The sequence below is a fragment of the Muscardinus avellanarius genome (assembly GCF_963383645.1).
Source record: "Muscardinus avellanarius genome assembly, chromosome: 11".
NCBI classification, from domain to species: Eukaryota; Metazoa; Chordata; class Mammalia; order Rodentia; family Gliridae; genus Muscardinus; species Muscardinus avellanarius.
Window position 1 is genome coordinate 15185974 of NC_137797.1, and position 23043 is coordinate 15209016.

At 43.5% G+C, this 23043-nt stretch overlaps 1 protein-coding gene across 1 annotated transcript in view; it reads left to right on the top strand.

Moving 5' to 3' along the window:
- Positions 1-21957: 21957 nt before the first annotated feature.
- Positions 21958-23043, top strand: part of SYN3 (synapsin III) — a gene marked incomplete at both ends in the record, with an annotated part of 421001 nt that continues 419915 nt past the window's right edge. Inside the window, one exon of the mRNA XM_080705133.1 lies at positions 21958-22268. Within this exon, the coding sequence (XP_080561259.1) occupies positions 21958-22268 (311 nt within the window). The remainder of the gene's footprint in view (positions 22269-23043) is intronic.

Here is a 23043-nt window from a genome sequence, read left to right on the forward strand (position 1 = left end):
GCTGGTACCCTAAGAGCTCTGACCACGCAATGCATGGTGGATTCTGTTCCTTGTCTTTCCAACTAAGCAGCCTGCTTCCAGGGCGTGGCTTCCCAAATGTCGAACTTAATTAATTGGTGCCTGATGGGGAGGTAGGTGTCAATATCTTGGGTGAGCAGAGATGCACACCCCAATTTAAAACCATCAAGTAATTGTTAACAGTACAGTACATCTTCTTGACTCTTTTCATGCTCCCGATAGCATTAAAATGTATCATCCTAATGTCAAGCTTTAAATATTCAAGAGATTATCTTAGGAAAAAGGGGTTATCATTCTTCTGCAGGGCTGGAGGGCAAAGCGGCCACAGGAGATGGGAGTTGGAGAGGAGTGCCTGCCAGGTATGCTGGTGGTGGAGCTGACCAGCGGGGGGACAGTTCACCTTATGCCCTTATTATCAGAATGGGGAGAAAACCCAGAGATTTCTGTCCTGGCAAAGAGTGGAACTTTTCAGCCTTTAACTTCCCTTCTAGATCTAAGGTTTCTGAATTATTTATCCAGCAAGAGTAAATGAGAGGAAGCCAGAGTACAGCAGGGCTACAGCTCACTCATTCTTTAGGTTCCAAAGGCATAGTATGGGGTAAAAATTATGCACATCCAAAAATACCCTCAAAAATATTTTTAATCATCCAAAATGCATTATACATAGTTTTTGCATCTGCAACCCGGAGCAGTGATTCCTGTGCTAACCACTGTGCAAAGCACTGCTGTAGACTTAAAGAACAGAAAAAGAAGTCTGTATGCAGTTGCTTTGTCTTCATGCTGTTCTGTCATTAAGGTAGCTGTCAGATCATGAACTGTCACAGGTAGGGAGTAGATAATTCTCAGGTGTGCTTGCTTGCTTCTAGGCTGATGCCATTTCTGCTTACAAAAAGAGGTCTAATACCTTCATGCATGTTAATGGTATTTTCTTTCACTATAGTGGAAATTAAATGAGATCATATTTGTGGGAAACCCCCTCCCAGCCCAGGAACTTTTGCAGAGTGTAAAAATTTTCTGGAAGGACATGGGTATCTTTTTGTTTGTTTGTTTGGAGAGTGGTACAAGAAGTAAGAAAGGCTGTGAAGAGAGGGGAGAGGATCATACTCCAGGGGAAAAGCTTCTGGAATGGACCAGGAATGGGAGAGGCAGCCTGGGGCCATGAGCTTACATTCTGGAGCAGTCTGGAGTGTTCCATGTGTTGGACTTCATTGTTCCTCTGGACTCCTTTATTCGTATTACATTTGGAGTGATTGACCACCCTTGGCATGTTGTGCTTTAGAGACCCTGCATCGCTGTTTCTACACCCTCCTCCCACAGGGAGAGGGACAGAGTGAGTGAGCTCTGCAGGTAAACTCCCCATTCATGTTCATTTCAGCCAGCCCCATCTCTGCCCCCTTCCCACAGGGGAGGGATCAAAGTGAATCTTTACAAATCCAGTCAGTCCATCCAACTGACCCAGCCCTTCCCCGCTAACTCCATCTGCTAACGTCTAGCTAGCTACCTAACATTTCCCCCTCAAGCTTGTGGCCCCCAACTGGGTAATCAGTATCTTGCTCTATGACAGTTATCTCTGCTGGTATTTGAAAGTTTTAGGGAAGAACATGGTCACCTGTGTCCAGGTTAGCTTTTTCTCTCTGATACATCCTGTCTAGCTTCTCTGGGCTACATTTCCTAGGGTATCCCTAAATATCACTTCTAAAATTCAATGTGGGAAAAGAATCGGGTTGAAGGCTATTCGGACCTGAGTTCAAAACACCAGACTTTACGCATCGTGCGGCATTTGTTTGTTGCTTACTCTCTCTGTGTTCAGTTCATTCACTTGCACAAATGGGATTCCCAGGCCCAATGCTGAGGAGGCGTGGGAAGGTAAACTGAGAACCTGTAGAAAGTGCCTGGAACCTGCAGAGGAGGTGCTCTATTTATGCCAGTTTCTTCATTCTTCTTGGGAAAGTGTTGCTGTTGTTTTTCTCCAGTCTCACCTCAAACGTCTTTGCTCACATTAGCAGCACTTCTGGGGAGCTTTGTACAAGCTCGCAGCTACCTCATGAGACATTTCTCCAAGAAGCCATGTGCTTGTAGCATTGCCTCCTCCTGGCTCGTCCTCATGCGGATTGCCTGAGTGCCACACTTGGAAGGGAGGAGTTGAAGTCAGTTTTAAGGCACCAATGGCTGGATTGAAAATCCTGGACTGGAGTTGCTTTCACTCAGGGTCCAAGGGGGCAGGTGATTTGAAGAGGGATACAGAGACATTTTTGAGCCAAAGTATAGCTGCAATTTCAAGCCTATAGAGTTCTTACCCTCTGAATCTGTTAGTGACTAGTACAAACAAGATTTCCATACCCACGTGGATCTTGTAGTCTAGAGGTAGAAAATAACCCCAAAACAAATACACTGTATGCTGTCATTTAGTAAACAGTATCATGAAAAAAAAAAAGAATTATGGTATAAAGACTAGGAAGATGCCATTATGGAAAGTCCCTAAGAGAACAGCAGAGTCCTGAAGTTTGGAAGTGGTTTTAGTAAATAGCTGGGGGAGAGAGTTCCAAGCAGCAGAAACAGCAAGCTGACCTCAAGGCACACAGTCAAGCACAGGAAGGGAGACATAGAGAAAGTATGATCAGAGAGGTGCCCAAAGCCAGTTCTGCTGGGCACTTATGGGTATGGAGGGGAGTTTAGTTTCTTTTCTAAGTTGGAGGATTTGAGTAAGAAAGTTGCAAGAGTTGACTTGTTCTTTTAATTAATTGTGGTTTTAAAATTGTCATATGGTAAACTGACTTTATTTTGGTGTACAGTTCTATGACTTTTGGCACAAGTTTAGAGTCACACAACTACCCCCATCACAGTGAGTTCACTGAGCAGAAATGGTCCATCATCCTAAATAGCATCACCCTCCTGCCCTCCTTGAAAGCCATAAGCTCCCACCTCTGCCATGTGGCAGCCACCAATCTGTTTTCCATCAATGTGGTTTTGTTCTTCCAAAAGATGCCATATATGATGTCACTTTTTAAGAGCATCATATAATTGGAGTCAGGGGCTTGCTTCTTTCCCTCAGCATAGTGTTTTGTGAGCTTCATCCACTTTGTGTTTATCAGTGGTCCATTTTCATTGCTAGCTAGTATTCCGTTGAAGAAGATATACCACAGGCTGTCTATCTGTTCACCCTTTGAAGAACACTGCAGTTATCTCTAGCTTTGGGGGATTAGTAATAAGAACTGCTGTAAGTATTTGTGTTTAGGTATTAATGTAGACATACATTTTTAGTTCTCTAGGGTAAATGGCCAGAAGTTGAATTGCAGGAACATATACTATGGAAGACAAGTTTACATTTAACTTTACAAGAAACTGCCAAATTACTTTCCAGAGTACCTTTACTATTCTCATTCCCATCAGCAATGTATAACAGCCATAACAGCGGGGGTTACTTTGTCTCCTTGTTAGCAATGGTATTGTCAATATTTTTATTGTAGTCATTCTAATAACTCAGTGGTATCTCACCACAGCTCTAATGTGCATTTCCCTAATTGCTAATGGTGCTGACTGTCTTTTTGTTTGTGTGCTTTCCATCTTTAGATCCTCTCTTTTGAAGTGTCTGTTCAAGTCTTTAACTTTTTCCTCAATTGCTTTTGTTTTTCTTATTGTTGCTCTTAGTATTCTTTATATCTGGGCATGAGTCCTTTCTTGAATATGTGATTTACAACTGTTTAAAACATTTTGAGAGAATCTTTCTGAATGTTTGTGTTAACTGTTGGGGGCAGGGTAAAGGTAGAGGGATCAGTGTGGGGACTATTGCAGTTGTCCATGGGGGAGACATGATGGTGCCTTTGGCAGAGGTCATGAGAGAGATGAGAAGTAGCAAAAAAAAAAAAAACCAACTTTGAAAGTAGAAGCACTTGAACTTGGTGACAGATGATGTAGAAAGTGGAGGAAAAGAAAAGGCAAGAATAGCAATATAGCTGGAGGTGTTGAGAACTTCAAGGTAATTCGGACATGGTCTCTGCCCTCACACAGCTCACCATCTAGTAAGGGGAATTACTGTGAGTGGTTCGCCTGGAATGTGCCTAAGGGTGTGATCAGAGGATTGGAAGACCACAGATACCAGGTGGCATATACCAAGTGGGTGTAAGGTTTGCAAGGCCAGCTCACTGCACAGCTGCTCTCCAACCTAGGTGTGTTTAAGAACCATGTGGAAAGGAGACTGGGCTGGAATCCCAAAAGAGGTCCATGGCGAGCAAGCACTACAAATTAGTCTAGATAGAGGATGGGAGAATCACACTCTGGGCAAGCTTTCAGGGAGCTGAGATGACTTTGCAGAAGGGATGATGGCTGAGATAAGGTTTCAGATCCTGACGTGGAGAAAGTAGGAAAGGGCAGCCAGGCAGAAGGAAAAGAAGCAAAGTCCTGGGAGAATGCTAATGGCTGGAGTTAGGAGCATTGTCGGGTAATACTGACTCTTGATCAAACATTGCCTGTCCATTTATCAATGGGATGGGGGTCACATGGCTTCCCATGCTCAGTGGGTTCAAAGATATGGAAACAATTCAGCAGCTTCCCAGTTACCAACAAGAAGTCCACAGTGTTGCAATTCCCCAGGTAGTCCAAGAGCAAGGTATACCAGATGTCTGTTTTGCCTTTGAAGTATCCAGTGATGAAGAACCTTTGAGAAAATCCACCACTGTGATGAAGGTGCTGACTGAAGGTGGTGTGTACAAAGGTTGCAGAGGGATTCACTATACCTGGTACCCCGTCAGGCCCTCCTGGAAGTGCATTACAGACTCACACCTCTTTCATGCACATCATCTTGCCTGTTTTCTGAGATGCCAGAGCCATGACTTGCTGGGGCTTGACTTTAGTTTATTGCTTAGCTGTGGCGTGCCACTCATAGTTGCATGGATTGTCGGATTTATTTCTCACCTCAAATTTGAGGCTGAGCTAGAATTATTGTCTCTGTTTTATGATGAGCTCACTTAGGTGCAGAAAGTTGAGTGGCTGGCCCAAGATCATAGGCTAGAAAATAAAAGAGGTGGAGCCGGACATGGTGGTGTAATCCCAGTACATGGGAAGCTGAGACAGGAAGATCACATATTCTAGGACAGCCTCAGTAATGTAGCAAGAATTTTAGCAACCTAGTGAGACACTGTTTTAAAAAAAATGGGGCTGGGGTTATGGCTCAGAGGGCGAGCACCCCTGGGTTCAATCTCCAGGATGAAAGATAGAAAGAAAGAAAGAAAGAAAGAAAGAAAGAAAGAAAGAAAGAAAGAAAGAAAGAGAGAGAGAAAAGAGGTAGGTATTAACCCAGGGAGTTCTGATTGCAGAGCCATACTTTTAACTGGGACCTGCACTGACCTTGGCGGGACAATTCGAAGGATGAAAAGGAGAAGAAGGAGCAGTACCCATAGACTGCTTGCTATGAATCAGTCTCTGCTCTATGTCATTCTTGGAGTTATTCCACTTGGGGACTATTTCAACAATAATGTTTTATGTCATAAAGGTTCTTTTTAATGATTTTAACCTTTGGGCTGAAACTTTCTATTTTTATTCTTTCTTGTCTAGTTAATAACAGTGTAGTATATCTTTTGTGAGGTTTCAAAGAACAGTATCAAGTGTTAGAATATCACAATGTGTTTAAAGGTTGGTGTTATTTATAGGACTGCTTGCCCTTATACTAAATAGCCTGAGATTGCTATGTTTTATAGTCAACTGAACCCATTTCCCTACCACTGCCACCTTCTTCTGCTTCAAGCCACCTACGTTCTTTCCTCCAGAAAAACCCTTCCTGATTAACCACATCCATTTGGCTGGAGCTGAAAGGGCAAATGATCAGATATGTACACATTGTTTCCCCAGGAAGAATTGACTAAAGGGCTGTGCTTCTTTTTGTGAGGTTTAGTGAGGTGCTTTTTGTGAGATTTTAAAGGTGCTGAAGATGCATGGGCCTTGGGCCATCACCCCCGTTGGTGCCTTTGTTGGTTCAGGTGACTGTAACAAATCACCTTAGAGTGTGTGGTACAAACAGCAGACATTTATTCCTCTGTTCTGGAGGTGGCAAGTCTGAGATCAGGGATTGAGATGGTGGGGTCCTAGTGGGACCCACTTCTTGGCTTGCAGGTGCCTTTCTGCTGCGTCTTCACGTGGCAGAGAACAGGAGGAAAGGGTGCTGATCTCACAGGGGTATCACCATCTTCATGACCTGACCATCTTCTGGAGGCCTCACACCCAAATATGATGGTATTTGGGGGTAATTCTTTGGGGACTAGGGCCTTAACACATGAATTTGTGGAGATGTGAACGCTTGGGCCATATCAGCTGGGAAGTTGAATTTGCTGTGAACAAGACCTCTAGATGATGCAGAAGGAGAACAATGTGATCTGGGAGGATTTTTAGCTTTCTGTTGGCAGAAAGAAGTAGTTGTTTCTCAGGGATCTTCTGGGAGAGCTAGTATGTGAGCTGAGTTTTAAAAATGCATGGATTCGCTCATCCAGCAGGTGAGGGAGGGACTTAGAAGACAATAGGAAAGGGTGGCAGTTCAGGAATCAGGAACAGCATGTGCAAAGGATGGTGTGTACCATGGTTGGCAGGCTAATGTGCAAGGGCACTTTGGGATGAGAAGCCAGAGAAGAGGTGGCTACAGATCAGACAGGGTCTCCAGGGCCACGTGAACAGGCTCTGGCAGACATTACGGTGTTTTAGCAAGGGAATGATGTAGTCCAATCTGTATTTTTATAGTAGGTCTCTGACAGCCTCTGATATGGGGATGGATTGGAAGGAGACCCAACTGGGTGCAAGCAGACCTGTAAGGAGGGTTTTATAGTGGTGTATAAAACAAATGCTACCTGTTTGAGCCAAGGGCTGAGAGAGATTAAGACGGGATCAAAGTGTCCCTTTTATTCATCCACATACCCAGAATAAATTTCTTTTCTCCTGTAAGAAGCTGTATGTAGGTCAATTTTTTTAATTTTTTATTTGTGCATTGTAGTCATACATCTTAATAGAGTACAAGATGGTGGAGGCATATATGTGCACATCACACAATTAGCCCTTATCTAAATCCTACCCCATTCCCTCCCCCTCCCTCCTTCTCATGTTTGGCTTAATGATTGACTTTGATATGTTTGTTAATGTACATCATGAACATTAGAGAATTTCCCTCTTCCCCTCTCCCATGATGCAATCCCTTTTCTAAAAAAAAAAATTATACTCTAGGAACATCTGAAAAACCATTGACAACATAAGAGGTAGATTCACTTTAGGTAGATTTGATTAACAAATATCTTTGGACCATCCAGTGTGTGCCAACCCTTTGTGGTCAGCCCTGGAGATATAACTGTGAAAAATAAACAAAAATATTAGTCTTTCTTAGAATCACATTTGAATGAAGAGGCCAGCGAAATAATATGCCACAAAAGCAAAACCTGTGGTATGTTAGATGATAGTAGATATTGAAGAGAAAATAATGCAGAAGGAGAAAAGGGATGTTGAACAGAGAGCTGTAGTTTTTACAAAGGTGTCATTTGAATGAAGAATGAAAATAGCCAAAGGGACATTATAAATAGAGAAATACAGCTGGCCCTTCATATCTGTGGGTTCCATGTGCGTGGATTTAACCAACTGTGAACTTCAAGTCCTTGAAAAGAAATTGTGTCTGCATTGAACATGTATGGAATTTTATATCATTATTCCCTAAACAATGTATTGTAACAGCTATTTGCATACCATTTATATTGCATTAGATATCATAAGTAATCTACAAGTACTTTAAAGTACACAAAAGGACGTGCACAGGTTGTATGCAAATACCATACCATTTTATATAAGGGACTTGAGCTTCTGCAGATCTGAACCAGAGCTGGGTGTGGTGGCACACATCTCTAACCCTAATACTTGGGAGGCTGAGACAAGAAGATCACAGTTTTGAGACCAACTTCAGCAATTTAGCCAGACCCTTAGCAACTTAGTGAGAGCCTGTGTCAAAATAATAAAAAATAATAGTATTAAAAAGGGCGGGAGGGTTAGCGTTGATATAAAATGCCTCTGGGTTTAATTCCCAGTACCAACATACATGTATATATAAACTAGTCTTAAAATAGTAGCTGGCACCCAGAAAGCATTTTGTGTGTGTTTATGTGTGTGTATAGATATATATGTATTTATAATATATTATATACTTAATATAATAACAGTAACAGCAGCTAACAGCTAATAGCTGCTACCATTGTTATTTTTTACTATTATCATAACTATCATGAGGGTCCCACACCCTCAAGAAAGCTGAGGCCAAGGCCTCTCAGCTTTCTTGAGTGAAGACACACACAGGAGCTGTTCCCACATGGCCGTTCTGCAGCAGTAGAAAGCCTGCCAGCTTCCCAGCCTGCAGCAGGAGAAGGTGTCCCTACCGTTGCAGCTGGGCCTGCTGTTCCTGCCATTTTCTGAACCAATGCCAGACTTGGGTTTATCAAAGTGAAGGGCACCACAGAAGCTGCCCTGGCACTGCTCCTTAGGCACCATCACCATGGGGCTCCCCATCAACACCTGGCACCAGGAGAGGAGACGTTGACTCTACTGCTTACCTGGTACAATGTTCTGCAAATTGCTGAATTCTCCTGAATTCAGCCTCAATTTCTTTGTCTGGCTAATGGGGTTAATCATAGCATTTGCTTGCCAGGGTTGGGTGAGGATTGGTGTGAAGGCACTTGTCATTGGCTCTGTGATTGCCGCATACAGTCAGCACATGGTGGGTAGTATTCTTTGGTTACATAGGAGAAAAAGACTCCCTGTTGGAGAGGGTGAGGGGAGTGACTCAGAAGTATGCACTGATATCCTGAGGATCTTGTGTTTTCATGGTGCTAATTTTGGAGGCAGGAAAACAGCTCTGGATGAGGACTCAGGAGAACTGTGTCCCGGTCCTGGCCTCCCCTCTATCAGGCTGTGTGACCATGGACAAATCAGTTCCTTCACCTGTTTCCAGTCTCCTTGTTTTAGTTCATTTTCTGTTTCTAGAATAGAATGCCCAAGGCTGGGTAATTTATAAAGAAAGTTTTTTTAGCTGTTATGGAAATGGGTCTATGGTGACTGTGTGAGGGAGGGGAGAAATAAATCACTGAAGACCCTGTTCTCAGCTTACACATGGCCCGGGGTCATTGCTGAGGTGGGAGGATGGGAAGGGAGCAGTTTGCAGGGGAGGTGGCAGGATATCAGGGTTCCTTTGAACATGATAACATTGATGTCGGTTAGCTCTGCCTTCTCTGCTTTCCAGAGTGAACCTGCTAAGCTCCTCATTAGGGCAGCACCTGGCCTCCAAAAGCACCAGGCTGGCTGCCTGCCCTGCCCAGGGCAGGGGTGGGGAGGGAGCATGCCAGACAGGGGCCCAGTGGGGACATGCACCTCCATGTCTGCCTGGCCCTACCTCTGTCTCTCTTGGTGTCTCTCTGTTTCTTCTCTATACATACCTCTATCTCTCTATTTGTATGTTTAATTCTCTCTCTGTCTCTCTGTACATCTCACTTCCTCTCTGTCTCATTCTCTTCTCTCTATATACATGTCTCTCTCTCTCTCTCTCTCTCTCTCTCTCTCTCTCTCTCTCTCTCTCTCTCTCTCTCTCTCTCTCCCCTCTCTCTTTCTCCACTTCTTTCCTATCAGTAGCTTCGACCCTTTATTCCAGGTAACTGACATTTCCCCCTTATTTCAGTCCCTCTTTTTGCATTCTCAGGTACATCATGGGCCTGAGCAAGCCTCCCAGAGGGTCACTTTCTCTCCCAGAAGGAAGTGGCTCATTTTCTTATCTAGCAGAAAGGAACAGGTTATTTCTGGCTCCCAGATCTTGGCAGTGCAGGCATCTCTCATTGACTCTGTGCCTAGCTCTGCCTGCTGCCATTTCCACCTCTGTAAGTCCAAGACCAGGCTTGGTACCTCGCCCCCAAACCTGCAGTGATGACTGTGCACAGGGCACTTCAGGAACACGGAGCAGTTCACTCAGTCTTAATTGGTGGATGATGAGTAGTACTGGATGCCTTTCTAGAGGAGGTGATGAGCTGAGTGAGCATAAGTCAAAAATAACCAGCTGGAAGCCGGGCATGGTGGCGCACACTTGTAATCTCAGCATTCGGGAGGCTGAGACCAGAGGATCGTGGTTCGTGGACAGCCTCAGCTACTTAGTGAGTCCCTGTGCAACTCAGTGAGACCCAGTTTCAAAATAAAGAATAAAAAATAGGGCAGGGGATGTAGCTTGGAGGTCAAATGCACCAGGGTTCCATCCCCAGACCCCCCACACACACACACACAATAACCAGCTGGAGAAATCAGAGAAAGGCATGCAGAGAGGGGAACAGAGTTGGGGAGCCATTGTGCAAGGCCAGGGCATAGCGGTGGGGAGCTCCAAGTACCTCTTTGTAGCTCACGGAGCTCAGTTTGAAATGCCCAAGAAGTGAGATTCCCAGGGATGTAGGATGTGATGGCAAATGCACAGGCCCCGGCCGCAGGCAGCCCAAGGTTGAAACCCTAACACTCTGAGGGGCAGTGCTCCTTAGAGGTCAGGACCATGGTCAGAGCCAGGTGCCTGAGTTTTAATGGCAGCTCTGGAGTTCATTTATGGTGGAACTCCCAGGTTTGATGTCCCTATCTGTGAGTAATTATAGAACACCTACCTGGTGGGTCGTGAGTTAACATGTCTGAGCAGTGCCTGGCAGAGCTGTGAGGGCTGTCTGTAGTTGGGGTAGCCATAAGGAAATTGCTTATCATCTCTGGACTTCAATTTCCACATCTGTGAAGTGGGGGTGATGGCATTTTCTGGCCAGGGTTGTTGGGAGGGTTGGATATTGTCTGTTGACTTCCTGAGCAGTGCTCGGTTCTTAAATAGTAGGCAATCTTACCACCACCACCACCACCGTCATCATCATCTTCATCATCATTATAATTTTCATGCTTCTGATTATACAGATGGTCCCTAACTTGAGATAGTTCAACTAAATGATTTTTTACTTTCCAATGACATAGAAGTGATATTCACTCAGTAGACACTATACTTTGAATTTTTATCTTTTCCTGGGCTAGCAATGTGCTTATGGTCCTTTCTTTCAGCGCTGGGCAGTAGCCCACAGCTGGGACCCCAGGGCAGCCACACAGTCAGGAGGGAAACAGTTGATACTCCACAGTGCTCCAAGTTGCTAAGCAACACGTTCCACAGGAGAAGTGGATTCAATGCCTTTTCTCCCTATGATATTCTCACATTGTGATGGGATGTAACCTCACTGTAAGTCAAGGAACATCTGTGCTTCCAGGTGGGCACCCAGTGGCTGTATACTCTTTCCCTCTGCCCAGCCACCTGGAGACAACAGAAGGTGTGTGCTGTAACTCTGGACTGCAGTTGCCTTGCAAGGCTATCTGCCTTTTGCTGGGCAGCAGGGATTCCAATGCTTTGCAGGCCAGACTGGCAATCACACTCTGAGATCGCTGTGTCACACATGAGACCAGCTAGTTGCACAGTCTCCTCTGGAGCTGGCACACATTTGCACACTACAGATGGCCTCTGGGCTAGGCACTGGGAGCAAAGAACCCTGACAAGCTGCGGGAAGCCCAGAGGCCACGCCCCCCTCTGCTGCTTCTACTTGTGTGGAATTGGGTTTCCACTTGTGGTTCCCACTGATGGTGACACTGGGGCCAGTGTGCTGGAGAGGAGAGGGCTGGCTCTGGGCACCACAGGCTAGTTCCCTGCTGCTATGTGCTTGTATGCTCTGATCTGGTCTTTCTTGGGAAGGCAGTGTCCTACAGTTCGAACTGGAGCTGGGATGCAGACTGCCACAGTGGAGTCCTGCCCCACCACTTAGCCAGACACACAGCATGGGGATTGGTGCTCCATTGCCCAGTGCCTCTGTTCCCGCATCTGCTCCATGGAAATGGTATTAAGAGTTAGTAGCTCATAAGGTAGCTATGAAGAGTCAGTGAACCAGTGTTGAATAAACCTCATTTCTCTTTGCTAGGTTCCTGTCTCTTTATTCATAAAATGTGATAGTTGGACCAGATCCTCTTAAAAATTTTAGGCACTATAATGTGTGGATATGAGCCCCACTTTTAGCACCAACCTGCTGTGTGATCTTAGATACGTGACTTAAATTTTTCATTATATTTCCTTAAAGGAAACAATAACACACTATGAGCTCTAATTACCATATGAATTTAAAAATATATATCCATATAATAGAGTGTTTAACACTTTATAGGTCCTCAATAATTGGTATCAATTAAGTTGACATTAAAAACACCATAAAAAGGAATCCCATATTCAGTCAGAAGTATTGGCAACTCGTAAGTCCATTTCAAATTCAAAATTAGTTCCTGAAAAAACAGTTGAGATTTAATGGAAGAATAAAAGACGCAGAATCAAGAAAGAGCAAAGAAAGAAGAGAGGCAAGAAGTGATGGAGAGAAGAAGGAAAGAAAGGACACTGGCATATCCTAACTTTATTATTACTATTTTGGAAAGAGGAGAAATAGTATATCCTACACATGTTGACAACAGCACCATTCTCAATAGGCATTAGTGACCATCAACAGATGAATGAATAGAAAAAATGTAGTATGTACATACAATGGATGTTTACTCGGCCATAAAGAACAAAATTATAGCATTTGCAGGAAAATAGAACTGGAGAATATTCTGCTAAGTGAGATCAGCCAGGTTCTGAAAGTCAAGGGCTATATGCTTTCTCTCATATGTGGAAGCTAGAAAGACGATAGGAAACTAAAGGGACTTCAGATAAATAAGGAGAGAGACCAGTAAATTAGAAGAAGGGGGCTGGGGAGGGAGAAAAGGAGGCCGGAGGGAGGAAATGGTTCACACACTGAGATGTCCATATATGAAGGTATCATTGCTAATATCATATCATGTATGGGGAGGGAGGAAAAGGGTGGGGTAGAATGCAGAAGGAAATATACCAAATGATGTGTGCCTGCAAGTTTGTATCACTTTGAATCTTACTGTGCTGGATAAGTGTAATGTATTAATGAAAGGGAATTTAAAAAAAGAAAGTATGGATTCCTTTACCAAGCAGGAACCTCCTTTGTAGTACCCTTATTAGACAGGATTAAAACAAAACCAAAAGATGAAGCAGCTGCTGCTCAACTTGCGTTTCTGAGCAGCCCTGCTCACAGGGCAGGGGAGGCATAGCAGCTCTTTTTGGGAAGACCCCAGATCCTCATTGCTCACCACGGAGGGGCCCCCTGCAGCCCTGCCACATTCTGCACCCTGGTGGCATACCTACCACGTGGTGGGATCCAAAGTCAGAGGGCAAGAAGAGCAAGAAAGGCATCAGCTTCCAGTGGGAGAATCTTCAGAATCACTTGCAAACTGTATAGCAGCTGAGAGGGGTAAAGAACTATGGCAAGTGATTTGAACAATAAATTGCCCACCTCAACGTAAGCATCTGTTGGGGTGTGTGCATACAGTGCCTAAAGAGATGCAGCCTCCCTCAGCCTGAGCGGCCTGCAGGCTAAGCCTTAGGTAAAGTTTAAGAACTTCCGCAGAAAAGGGGCTAAGACAGCGCCTGGAGGAAGTTACGAAGGAGTGGTTTCCCCATTTGTTATGGGTGGGGAGACTGAGTAGTTTTTCCTTTTTACCTTTAAAGGAGCTTCCGCACACATGAATGGCTCGTGTACCTGCTTGGGATTGGCTGTGAGCTACATGCTTGGTCCGTGAAGAGGTGACCTTTATCCCGATAGGCTAGGCTATTTCTTCATTGGAAATTCCCCTTGTGGTTTTGTGCTATATATATGTTGCTTGAAGAAGAATAAATGAGCTCCTGCTTGACTCGGCTGCCGGCTCCATGTATTGCTGTTGTTTGGGGCCATCGGCACTCAATCTTCCTGCTCAGCCCCACTGCTGATGGGCTGGACCTGTCATCTTCATGTATTTACATGCCATGGCTACTCTACTAATAAGATGAATACATAAAAAAAATTCAGGAGAGAGATAAAAATTGGAGTAAAAGTTCTATTTTGTCCCTGCACTCCTATGTATCATCTTAGAAATCTTTAAGAGACGAGCTTCTCATTTTGGAGACTCTGGTCTGAAGAACTGTTTCCCACTGGTGCATGTCTGTGCAGTGAATCGTTTGGGTCATTTTGAAAGGTGAGCATGCGGATTCCAAGCTACCTTTCTAGCCTATAGGGTCAGGCGTCTGAGAGCGAAGCCTAGGAATTCATATTACTTAGAAAGTTCCCCAAAGGAACTTTTTCCTCTGGGTGCACATTTGAGACTTATAAACCAATGAGGCAATAAATCTATGATGGAAAGAAGCCCAAGAGTGGTCTCTAAGAAAAGGGAAACTCACCCTTGATGTTTTACCTGGAGGTGCTGGGGTAGCCCACAAGGCCATATTGAAGGAATGATGGAGTAGTAGAGTTCTAAGACAGAACAAGATGTGACTGTGCCATGAAGGAGAAGAAAGCTGTACCAATCAGAGCCTGCTGTACCTGCACAAGGCTGTCCTGGAGAGATAATCTGCCATCAGGGAGCATGTGACCGGTATTGACCCTCAGGACCCCGGAAGGAACACCATCGTTAATGACCACCATGGTGGGCACCTCTCTAGTCCCAGTTTGTAATGATAAAGCCTAGAGATGTGGTTGTGAAATACACCACAATAAGCATATGGTGTGTTTTTTGTTTTGTTTTGCAGTGGCTCACATAGCTCAGAATCAGTGTAATTTGTTTTGAAGAGCCTATCCTGAGCACCAGTCACAGAGGAGCCCAAGACAGCCACTTAGCCTCATACCTCAGCATGTCAAGGGCCTCGATTTAGATCTCAACACAACCTTCACGCAAAATCTGGATAGAACAAGGCAAGCCAGCATGGTGATGAGATAGCTCCATGCTTGAGCCCTGGTCCCGGCTGCCGCTGCCTGGAAGGCTCTCTAAATTCTAGATATAAATAAATCCTGTGATTATTTTGTGGATAACTCGGTTACAATTGTCTTATAATCTTAGGAGGCCAAATGTTTTAATTTGCTAAATGTCAGTGTTTACTTACATGACCTTTTTTTGGGAGCTGTTTTTTGGTGTTTCTCTATTTGAATATATTTTGGATGGGGAGGTGATCGCAAATACACTGAAGAATCTTGCCTCTCTTGGCTTCCAGAAAGTTCTCTAAAGTCTTCTTGACACCCTGTGGGGTGTTCCCCTCCCCCCCCCAAAAAAAAGAAAGTTGGTCCAGGAAGTTCACTCACTTACAGACCCTAGTTCCAAAGCCCGAATTCTTGTCTGAGTACCACAGTGTCCCCTTTGTGGGAAAAAAATGCTGCTCACTCGATCAAGCCATGTGTGGGTGAGTTGAACTCATCAAAGGCAGTGTGTGCTCACACGTTCATGTGGCTGCAAAGGAGCTGTATGCACAGGACACCCAGCAGGTCTCTGGGTGCCAACGGAGCTGCTCCCTGGCAGATGCATACTTGACCTTTTCTTCGAGAAGTTAAGCATCTCTTAGCTTTGTAATTTTTAATATACTTTTATTGGTGCATTGCAATTATATATTATCATTAGCTTCAGAGTCATAGAGATGTACATGCATATAGCACTTGGTGTTTCCTTCTGAATCTTCCTTTCTTCCTTTCCTGTACATAGTTTTGAGATTTATTTTGATAACTTAGTATATACTCATAGCATTATTTGAACTGTTTCCTTCATCAAGTCACCCTTTTCCCCTCCCCTAGTCCCATTTCACTATTCGATTGGTATCTCTCCTCATTCATTTGAAGTCCCTTTTGTTTCTAATTTTCTCTTTAGTTTTCTGCAAATGGCATAATTGTGTTCATTATGGCTGGGTAAAATTTCATTGTGTGTATATCTCATAATTTTGTAATCCATTTATCTGTTGACACACACTTAGATTGATTTCATAATTTGGCTGTTGTGAATTGTGCTGCTATAAACAGGGATATGCATGTGTCATTACAATAGTCTGATTTCAACTCCTTTGGAAAGATACCCAGAAGTGATATAGCTGGGTCATACGGTGATTTCATTCCTAGTGTTCTGAGGAAACTCCATCCTGATCTTTATGGTGGTTGCAATAATTTACAATGCTACCAACAATGTGTAAGAGTTCCTCTTTCCCCACGCCCTCACCACCATTTGTTAGTGTTTTGTTCTTGATGATTGCTCTTCTAACTGGAGTTAGACAAAATCTCATTGTAGTTTTGATTTGCATTTCCCTGATTGCTAATGATGCTGAACATTTATTTCACATTAATTGGCCATTTGTGTTTCTTCTTTACTTGCCCGTTTTTGTAGATGCTATTTCTTTTTTTTCTTTTTCTTTTTCTTTCTTTTTTTTTTTTTTGGTGGTACTGGGGTTCCTGGAAGCCCTTCTACTTCCGGGCTACACTCCCAGACCTATTTTTTATATTTTTTTAAATTTGGAAACAGGGTCTATTAAGCCAGCATGGCTGGCTTCGAACCTGCGTGATCCTCCTATCTCTGGCTCCCAAGCATGGGGATTACAAGCGTGCGCCACCATGCCTGGCTATGCTATTTCTTTTTAGCATTAAGTTTTTTAAAATTCTTTGTGTATTCTAAATGTTAGTCTGCAGAGAAGCCTATAGTATAGGAAAAATCTTTGCCAGCCACTCATCTGGTAGCTTTACATTTTGATTGGCAATCTACAGGTTCCCAGGGAAGGAAAAATTATTTTAGCATTCATTGAGTGAAAGATAGAATGAGAGAGAATGTATGAATCTTGGTGAGTCTATCTGGAGGAGGGGCCCACTAAAAACTGATATTCCAGATATTTCTTCAGTATCTCAAATTTGGTTCAGCTGAGGCACTGAGAGAGTTGCTTTCTTTAATATAATAGCACATTTAATCTTCATAAAAGCAAATGAATATAGTCCGAGTTTGAGCCGGTTGTTTTAAACAGATTTGCTCAATAAATATCTATTTGCTACTCTATTATGTGCTGGGTGCTATCGTTTCACATTAACAGAGGTTACAGAAAATAGACAATAAGCAGGATAAAGAGCAACGCAGAGGTGCTCACTGGAGGGGCAGCCTCGTGAGAGGGTGACATTTGAGCAGAAACCTGAAGGAGGTGAGGGTGAGCCAGGCAGGTGTGGACAGAGACAGAGCTCCTGGTGCGTGGACATCCTGTGTGGGCAGCGGATGTGCAGTCGCTTGACCACTGGAATCAAGCTATCTCTACGAATGTGCCAGGGTTTGACTACTCCTTATCTGTTAAGTTCGTACACTGCCGGGGTCCAGCCCTAGCAAGAGTCGGGGGTCTGCGAGCAGTGCAGTGAGGAGTCGGCGAAGTTGGGCGGAGAAACAGCCACAGACGCAATGGAGAGTGAAGCTGTTCTATTTACTTTACATTTTTGCTCTCTCTACTTTCGGTTTTGGCAAACATTTATGCTTTCTATTTTGGCTACATTCTACTCTTACCATTTTTTTCTAGAATTAATCCATCAGTAAGTATACAAAGAACTAATACATCAAGGCAAGGTGACAGACAGCCAGTTTCTTTTTTCAAGGGAACATTTCCTCTTAGAAGCAACCATGGAAAAGATCAGAAGTTTATTATTAACTACTAATATAATATCATAACAATATACTATGCTAAGCATTATACTCTTTGATTAATATACATCATTGTTTTTTTAATCAATAGGCACTACTAAGGAGAGGAACATTTCATACTTTCCCATGTCCCAAGGCTGTGCCTGGTACCCATCTATTCTGCTGCTGTCCATGCACCCATTGTACAACCAAAAGGGGGTAGGGTTACTGGGTTACTGGGGGTCAGTAGCCACTCTAACATAGCCTATCTCTGAGTAAACTTGCTGGCCTTTTAGAATTTATAACGGTAGGAACAACTTGTCTTGGCTCTATTTTAGGTTTATTGTTAATATTTGATTGGGAAAAACCTGGGGAGGCTTGTTCTGCTTGTTATTGTCTGAGTCTTTATAGGATTCTTGTTAGATTGGTCATTTGGAAATTTAGGTGCAACTCATACATAAATGTTACAGTTTCAGGGAGTAAATCTTGAATTATTTTAAACAATTTGAAGCCATTAATAACATAAGTCTCAGATATCTTTTTGGTAACAATGCCAATTCCAAAAAATCCCGAAATCCCCATGCCTCATACTATTCCCCAGAAGGAGATGCCGCACGCCTGTTCCAGGAACTATCTGCCGCGCAGCGTTCCTGCTAAACGAGCCTTGCTCAGTTTTAGACTGGGAAGAAGGCACGGCAGTATACCCTCTACTTATACCTTGGGGAGTGTCATTTTAATAAGCGTGATCAGACCTGTGGGGTCATTGCATCCATCCCGACCTCCTCCTCTTCAGACACCCTCTCCTGTGCCTGAATCCCCACTATGTCCAAGGCTTCTATTGAGTTTCACTTCCTACTACGAGGCCCTGCTACAAGGTGAGGTGCTGAGAGAGGCCAGGAGGGAGGAAGATGAATCTGGATCCAGAGTCAAATGTCACAGTTTTCTCAAACTTCCTAGGAGTGGTTCTACAAGGATGAACTGCTCAACAGAAACCATTCTAACATGATGTGTGGAATGCTTCTCCTCTGAAGTAGGGAATTAAATCTTAGGTTGCTGAGGTTAAGTGGATCCAGACTGAGGGTGCCTTTGTGTGCTTACAGAATCTCTGAGCTTTAATGACTCTAACCAGCAAGGGAAGCCGGGACTAAATTGTGCGTCCCAGTAATTCTGCAAAGATGCCGCTAATAACAGCGAAACTGTATTGTTATTTGTACAATCCTCCATTGCTCAAAAGCACTTGTGTATATTCTTTCATTTGATCTTCCCGATAGCCTCATGTAGTTCAGTAAAAATAAGCCACGGTAGCTGTGTGTGCGGTGGTGCACTCCTCTAGTCCCAATACTTTGGAGGTTGAGACTCTCCGCAACTCAGTGTGACCCTGTTTCAAGCATCAAAAGGACTAAAAATTAGGGCTGGTGGTCTCTGCCTCTTGAATGCTGGGATTACAAATGTGTACCACCATGCCCAGTTATTCTAGCGCTATTCACAATAGCCAAGACATGAAATTGACGTCAGCACTCATCATTTAATGAATAAAGAAAGTGTGGCATGTATGCACAATGGGATAGTATTAAAATTTTATTTTATTTCATTATTTTTGTGCCCCTGGGGATTGAACCCAGAGGCATTCTACCTCCAAGCTACACCCCCCAGCCCTATGTTATTTTTTTTTTCAACAAGGTCTCACTAGATTGATGATAGTCTTACTACATACTGAGGCTGTCCTCAAACCTGCAACCCTCCTGTTTTAGCCTCCCAAATACTGGGATTATAAGCGTGTGCCACCACTCCTGGCTTCAGCTTTTAAAAAGAAGGAAATTTTGCTTTTGTGATAACGTGCATGAACCTGCAGGACATTATCTTAATGACAGTAAACCAAACCCAGATAGACAAATGCCACTTGATCTAATTTATGCGTGACCTAAAAAAGTCAAACTTATAGAAGTAGAGAGTAGAATGGTGTTTACCAGGAACAGGGAGGGGGTGGATGAGGAAACAGGAACTGTGATCCAATGGTACAAAGTTTTAGGCAGTTATACAGTGCATATATGATGCCTATATTAAATAACCATTCTTGATGTATTTAAAAATCATTAAAAGCATAGATTTTTAAATGTTTTCACCATGAAAATAAAAATGGGCTAAAGACTTGAACAGACACTTCACAAAAGAATATGTATTAATGACCAATGAACACATGGACACTGCCCAACCTACTCAAGTATCAGAGAAAATGAACTTAAAGCACAATGAGGCGCCAGGCGTGGTGGCGCACGCTTGTAATCCCTGTGCTTGGAAAGTGGAGACAAGAGGATCGCGCAGGTTCGAAGCCAGCCAGCCGCACCGGCTTAGGAGACCCTGTTTCCAAATAAAAATATATTTAAAAAATAGGTCTGGGAGTGTAGCCCAAAGGTAGAAGGGTTTCCAGGAACCCCAGTACCAAAAAATAAATAAAATAAAATAAAGCACAATGAGAGAATGTTTTGCACTGAGAAGCTGAGATGTAAAAGCAACAACAGCCTGATGTTGTCAAGGGTGTGGAACAAAGAGCTTTCACAAGGAGTGCGCAAAACAGCACAGCCACAATGGGAGACTTTTTGATTGTTTTTTTTTTTTTACTAAGTTAAACATATACTTGCCCTATGACCCAATAAATTAACTCCCAGATATTTTCCTGAAGAGAAGATAGCTCTGTAAACCAATCTATCTTTCCATTAATTTATCATCTATCTCTCTCCAGAAAAAATACTTAGGTAGAAGTTTCTTATAGCAGTTCTAGTAATAATGGTACAAAACTGGAAGTACTTCAAGTGTCTAACGAGGAAATGCAAGTAACAACGTGTGGTTTATGCACCCAGTGGAATGGTACTCAAAGATTTAAAAGATAGAATGACTGTTGATATATACAACATCAATGAGCCCCCAAAACACTATTCTGAGGGAAAAGTAATGAACGAAAGAGTAACATATATGTGCATATTTGTTACATTTATATGAAATTCAAGAACAGAGAAAACAAATATATATAGCCAGTGTTTTCCTAAGGGCTAGGTGCGTGCTGACCAGAAGGGGGCGCAAAAGAGCTACTGATGAGATAGTAATGTAATCTTACACCATTTGCCCAAATTAAAAAGAATTGTGTTTTACTCTAATTTTCACTATATATTTTCACTAATAAAAATGAATCTTAACAAGAATGTAGTCTGTTTTTATGGTGTAAATAGTCCTTGTTCTCAATGGAATATTTTGATCTTAAACTGTTTGATTCTTTGAGCTTATTTTATTCTGACAAGAAAAGCAATAATATGTGTATTAGTTGACTCCACTTGCCATTAAAACATATCATGGACTAGGCGACTTAAACAGAGGAAATTAATTTTCTTACAGTCCAAGAGCCTGGCAGCCCAGATCAGGGCTCCAGCATGGTGGGGTTCTGATGAGAGTCCCCTTCCTAGTTTGCAGGTGGCTGCCTTTTGCCTCTCCTTGCAAGGCACATGAGAGCAGGCTCTCCAGTGTCACTTCTTTTAAGAGTTCTTCTCCCATCACGAGGATCCCACCCTCGCCACCCACCTCACCCTGATCACTTCCCACAGGCCTCATCTTCATACACCAGCCCACTGGGGCTTAGGTGGTCAACATATAAATTTGGGGGACCATATTTTACTCTGTAAGAATAAGCATTTTGAAAAAATATAAATTGAAAGAAAAATAAAAGGCATGTAATTACTTCATCCAAGCATGATCACTGATAACATTTTATTTCCCAAATTTTGTTATTTCACTTTTTACATGTTTGTAGTCATTGTGCACCTTCAATTTTGCATCAGGGCTTTTTTTTTTTAACATTATAACATTAGCTTTTAGCTGTTACTAAAATCTCTTTGTCAGTACCCTTTTCTAAAATAGCCACAAAAGGCTCATTGAGGGACTATGCTCTAGGTTTATTTATTCATTATACTGTGGTTGAATGTTGAGCTACTTTCCAGTATTTTCCTAGTGTAAATAATGCTGTGACAAACATTTGCTCATGGGGGTCTTTTCCTGTAACTTGGATTCTTTCCTTGGGATAAAATTCCAGAAAATGGAAATTGTAGGTTGAAAGGGTCCACTTCTGATATATATGACCAGATTCTCTACTCAGAGGGTATCCCAGTTTCCATTGTCAACATCAGTGCACCAAGAATCACTTTATCTGTTTGTTCTTAAGGGGAGGAGATAGTTTGTGCTAATGTGCTCCTTGGCCTATTTCCAACAGGTAAGCGCATTCCCCTAAAGCCAACTTCTGGTTGTGTGGCCCTGGCTCTTCTAGCCTGAAGACCTGCTGTGACCTCTCCCTGGCAGTCTGTGTTCTGGGCCTCAACTATACACATCTGAATAGGAACAAGCCCTCATCCATCTGCAGCCATGAACTTCCTCCGGCGGCGTCTCTCCGACAGCAGCTTCGTGGCCAATCTGCCCAATGGCTACATGGCGGACCTGCAGCGTCCAGACAGCTCAACCAGCTCCCCGGCTTCTCCAGCCATGGAGAGGAGGCATCCCCAGCCCCTGGCAGCCTCTTTCTCTTCCCCAGGATCCAGCCTTTTCAGCTCCTTCTCCAGTGCCATGAAGCAGACCCCGCAGACCCCCTCGGGGCTGATGGAGCCTCCGGGTCCTTCCACACCTGTGGTTCAAAGACCCAGGATCCTGCTGGTGATCGATGATGCTCACACAGACTGGTAAGCAGGAAGCTGCAGGTGCTTCCAGGGCAAAAGCTGAGTGCATTGGGGGCTATCTCACCTTTTGGGGGAACAGAGGAAAGAACTAGAAGAAGTTTGGGTGGGTTCAGACACTGGCTAGAGTAAAGGAAACTAGTATTTGCTGTAGAGGAAACTGATATGGCTACTGTGTTCCAGGCCCCTCAGCAACTGTGTTATGCCCTGTCTTAAGGCCTTTATGTTTACACGTCCACAGTCGTTCACCTGCAGATTGAATACCCCAGAGCTCTGGAGGCTAGAAAGGGCCTTGTCATCCTTTGGGCCCCAAAGCCCGACCTGAAGGCAGGCGAGGCTGGGATGTCTTGGTTATTTCACTCACTACGTTTGTTCACATAACATGCTGCCCATCTCGTAGCGCGTTTGATATGGGGCAATGCCTAGAGCCCACTGGGAGTGTTATATAATATGTGGCATAATCATATGACCTTCCTAAAAATAGAAAACTTCTGAAGCCTGAAATGCAACTGGAAATATTTGCCAAATTATGCTCTTTCAGCCTCAGCCACCCTCGGCCCCCTGGAATGAAGTGTTTTTGAGGTTGAAAGGAATCAATACAGACTGAGAATTTGTACCCCGAGAGATGATTAGAATGGTCGGGCTTGCATGCCCCCTTTCCCACAAGCTGCCGTAGGCTGGCTCCAGAGCGTGTCTTCTTCTTCTTCTTCTTCTTCTTCTTCTTCTTCTTCTTCTTCTTCTTCTTCTTCTTCTTCTTCTTCTCCTCCTCCTCCTCCTCCTC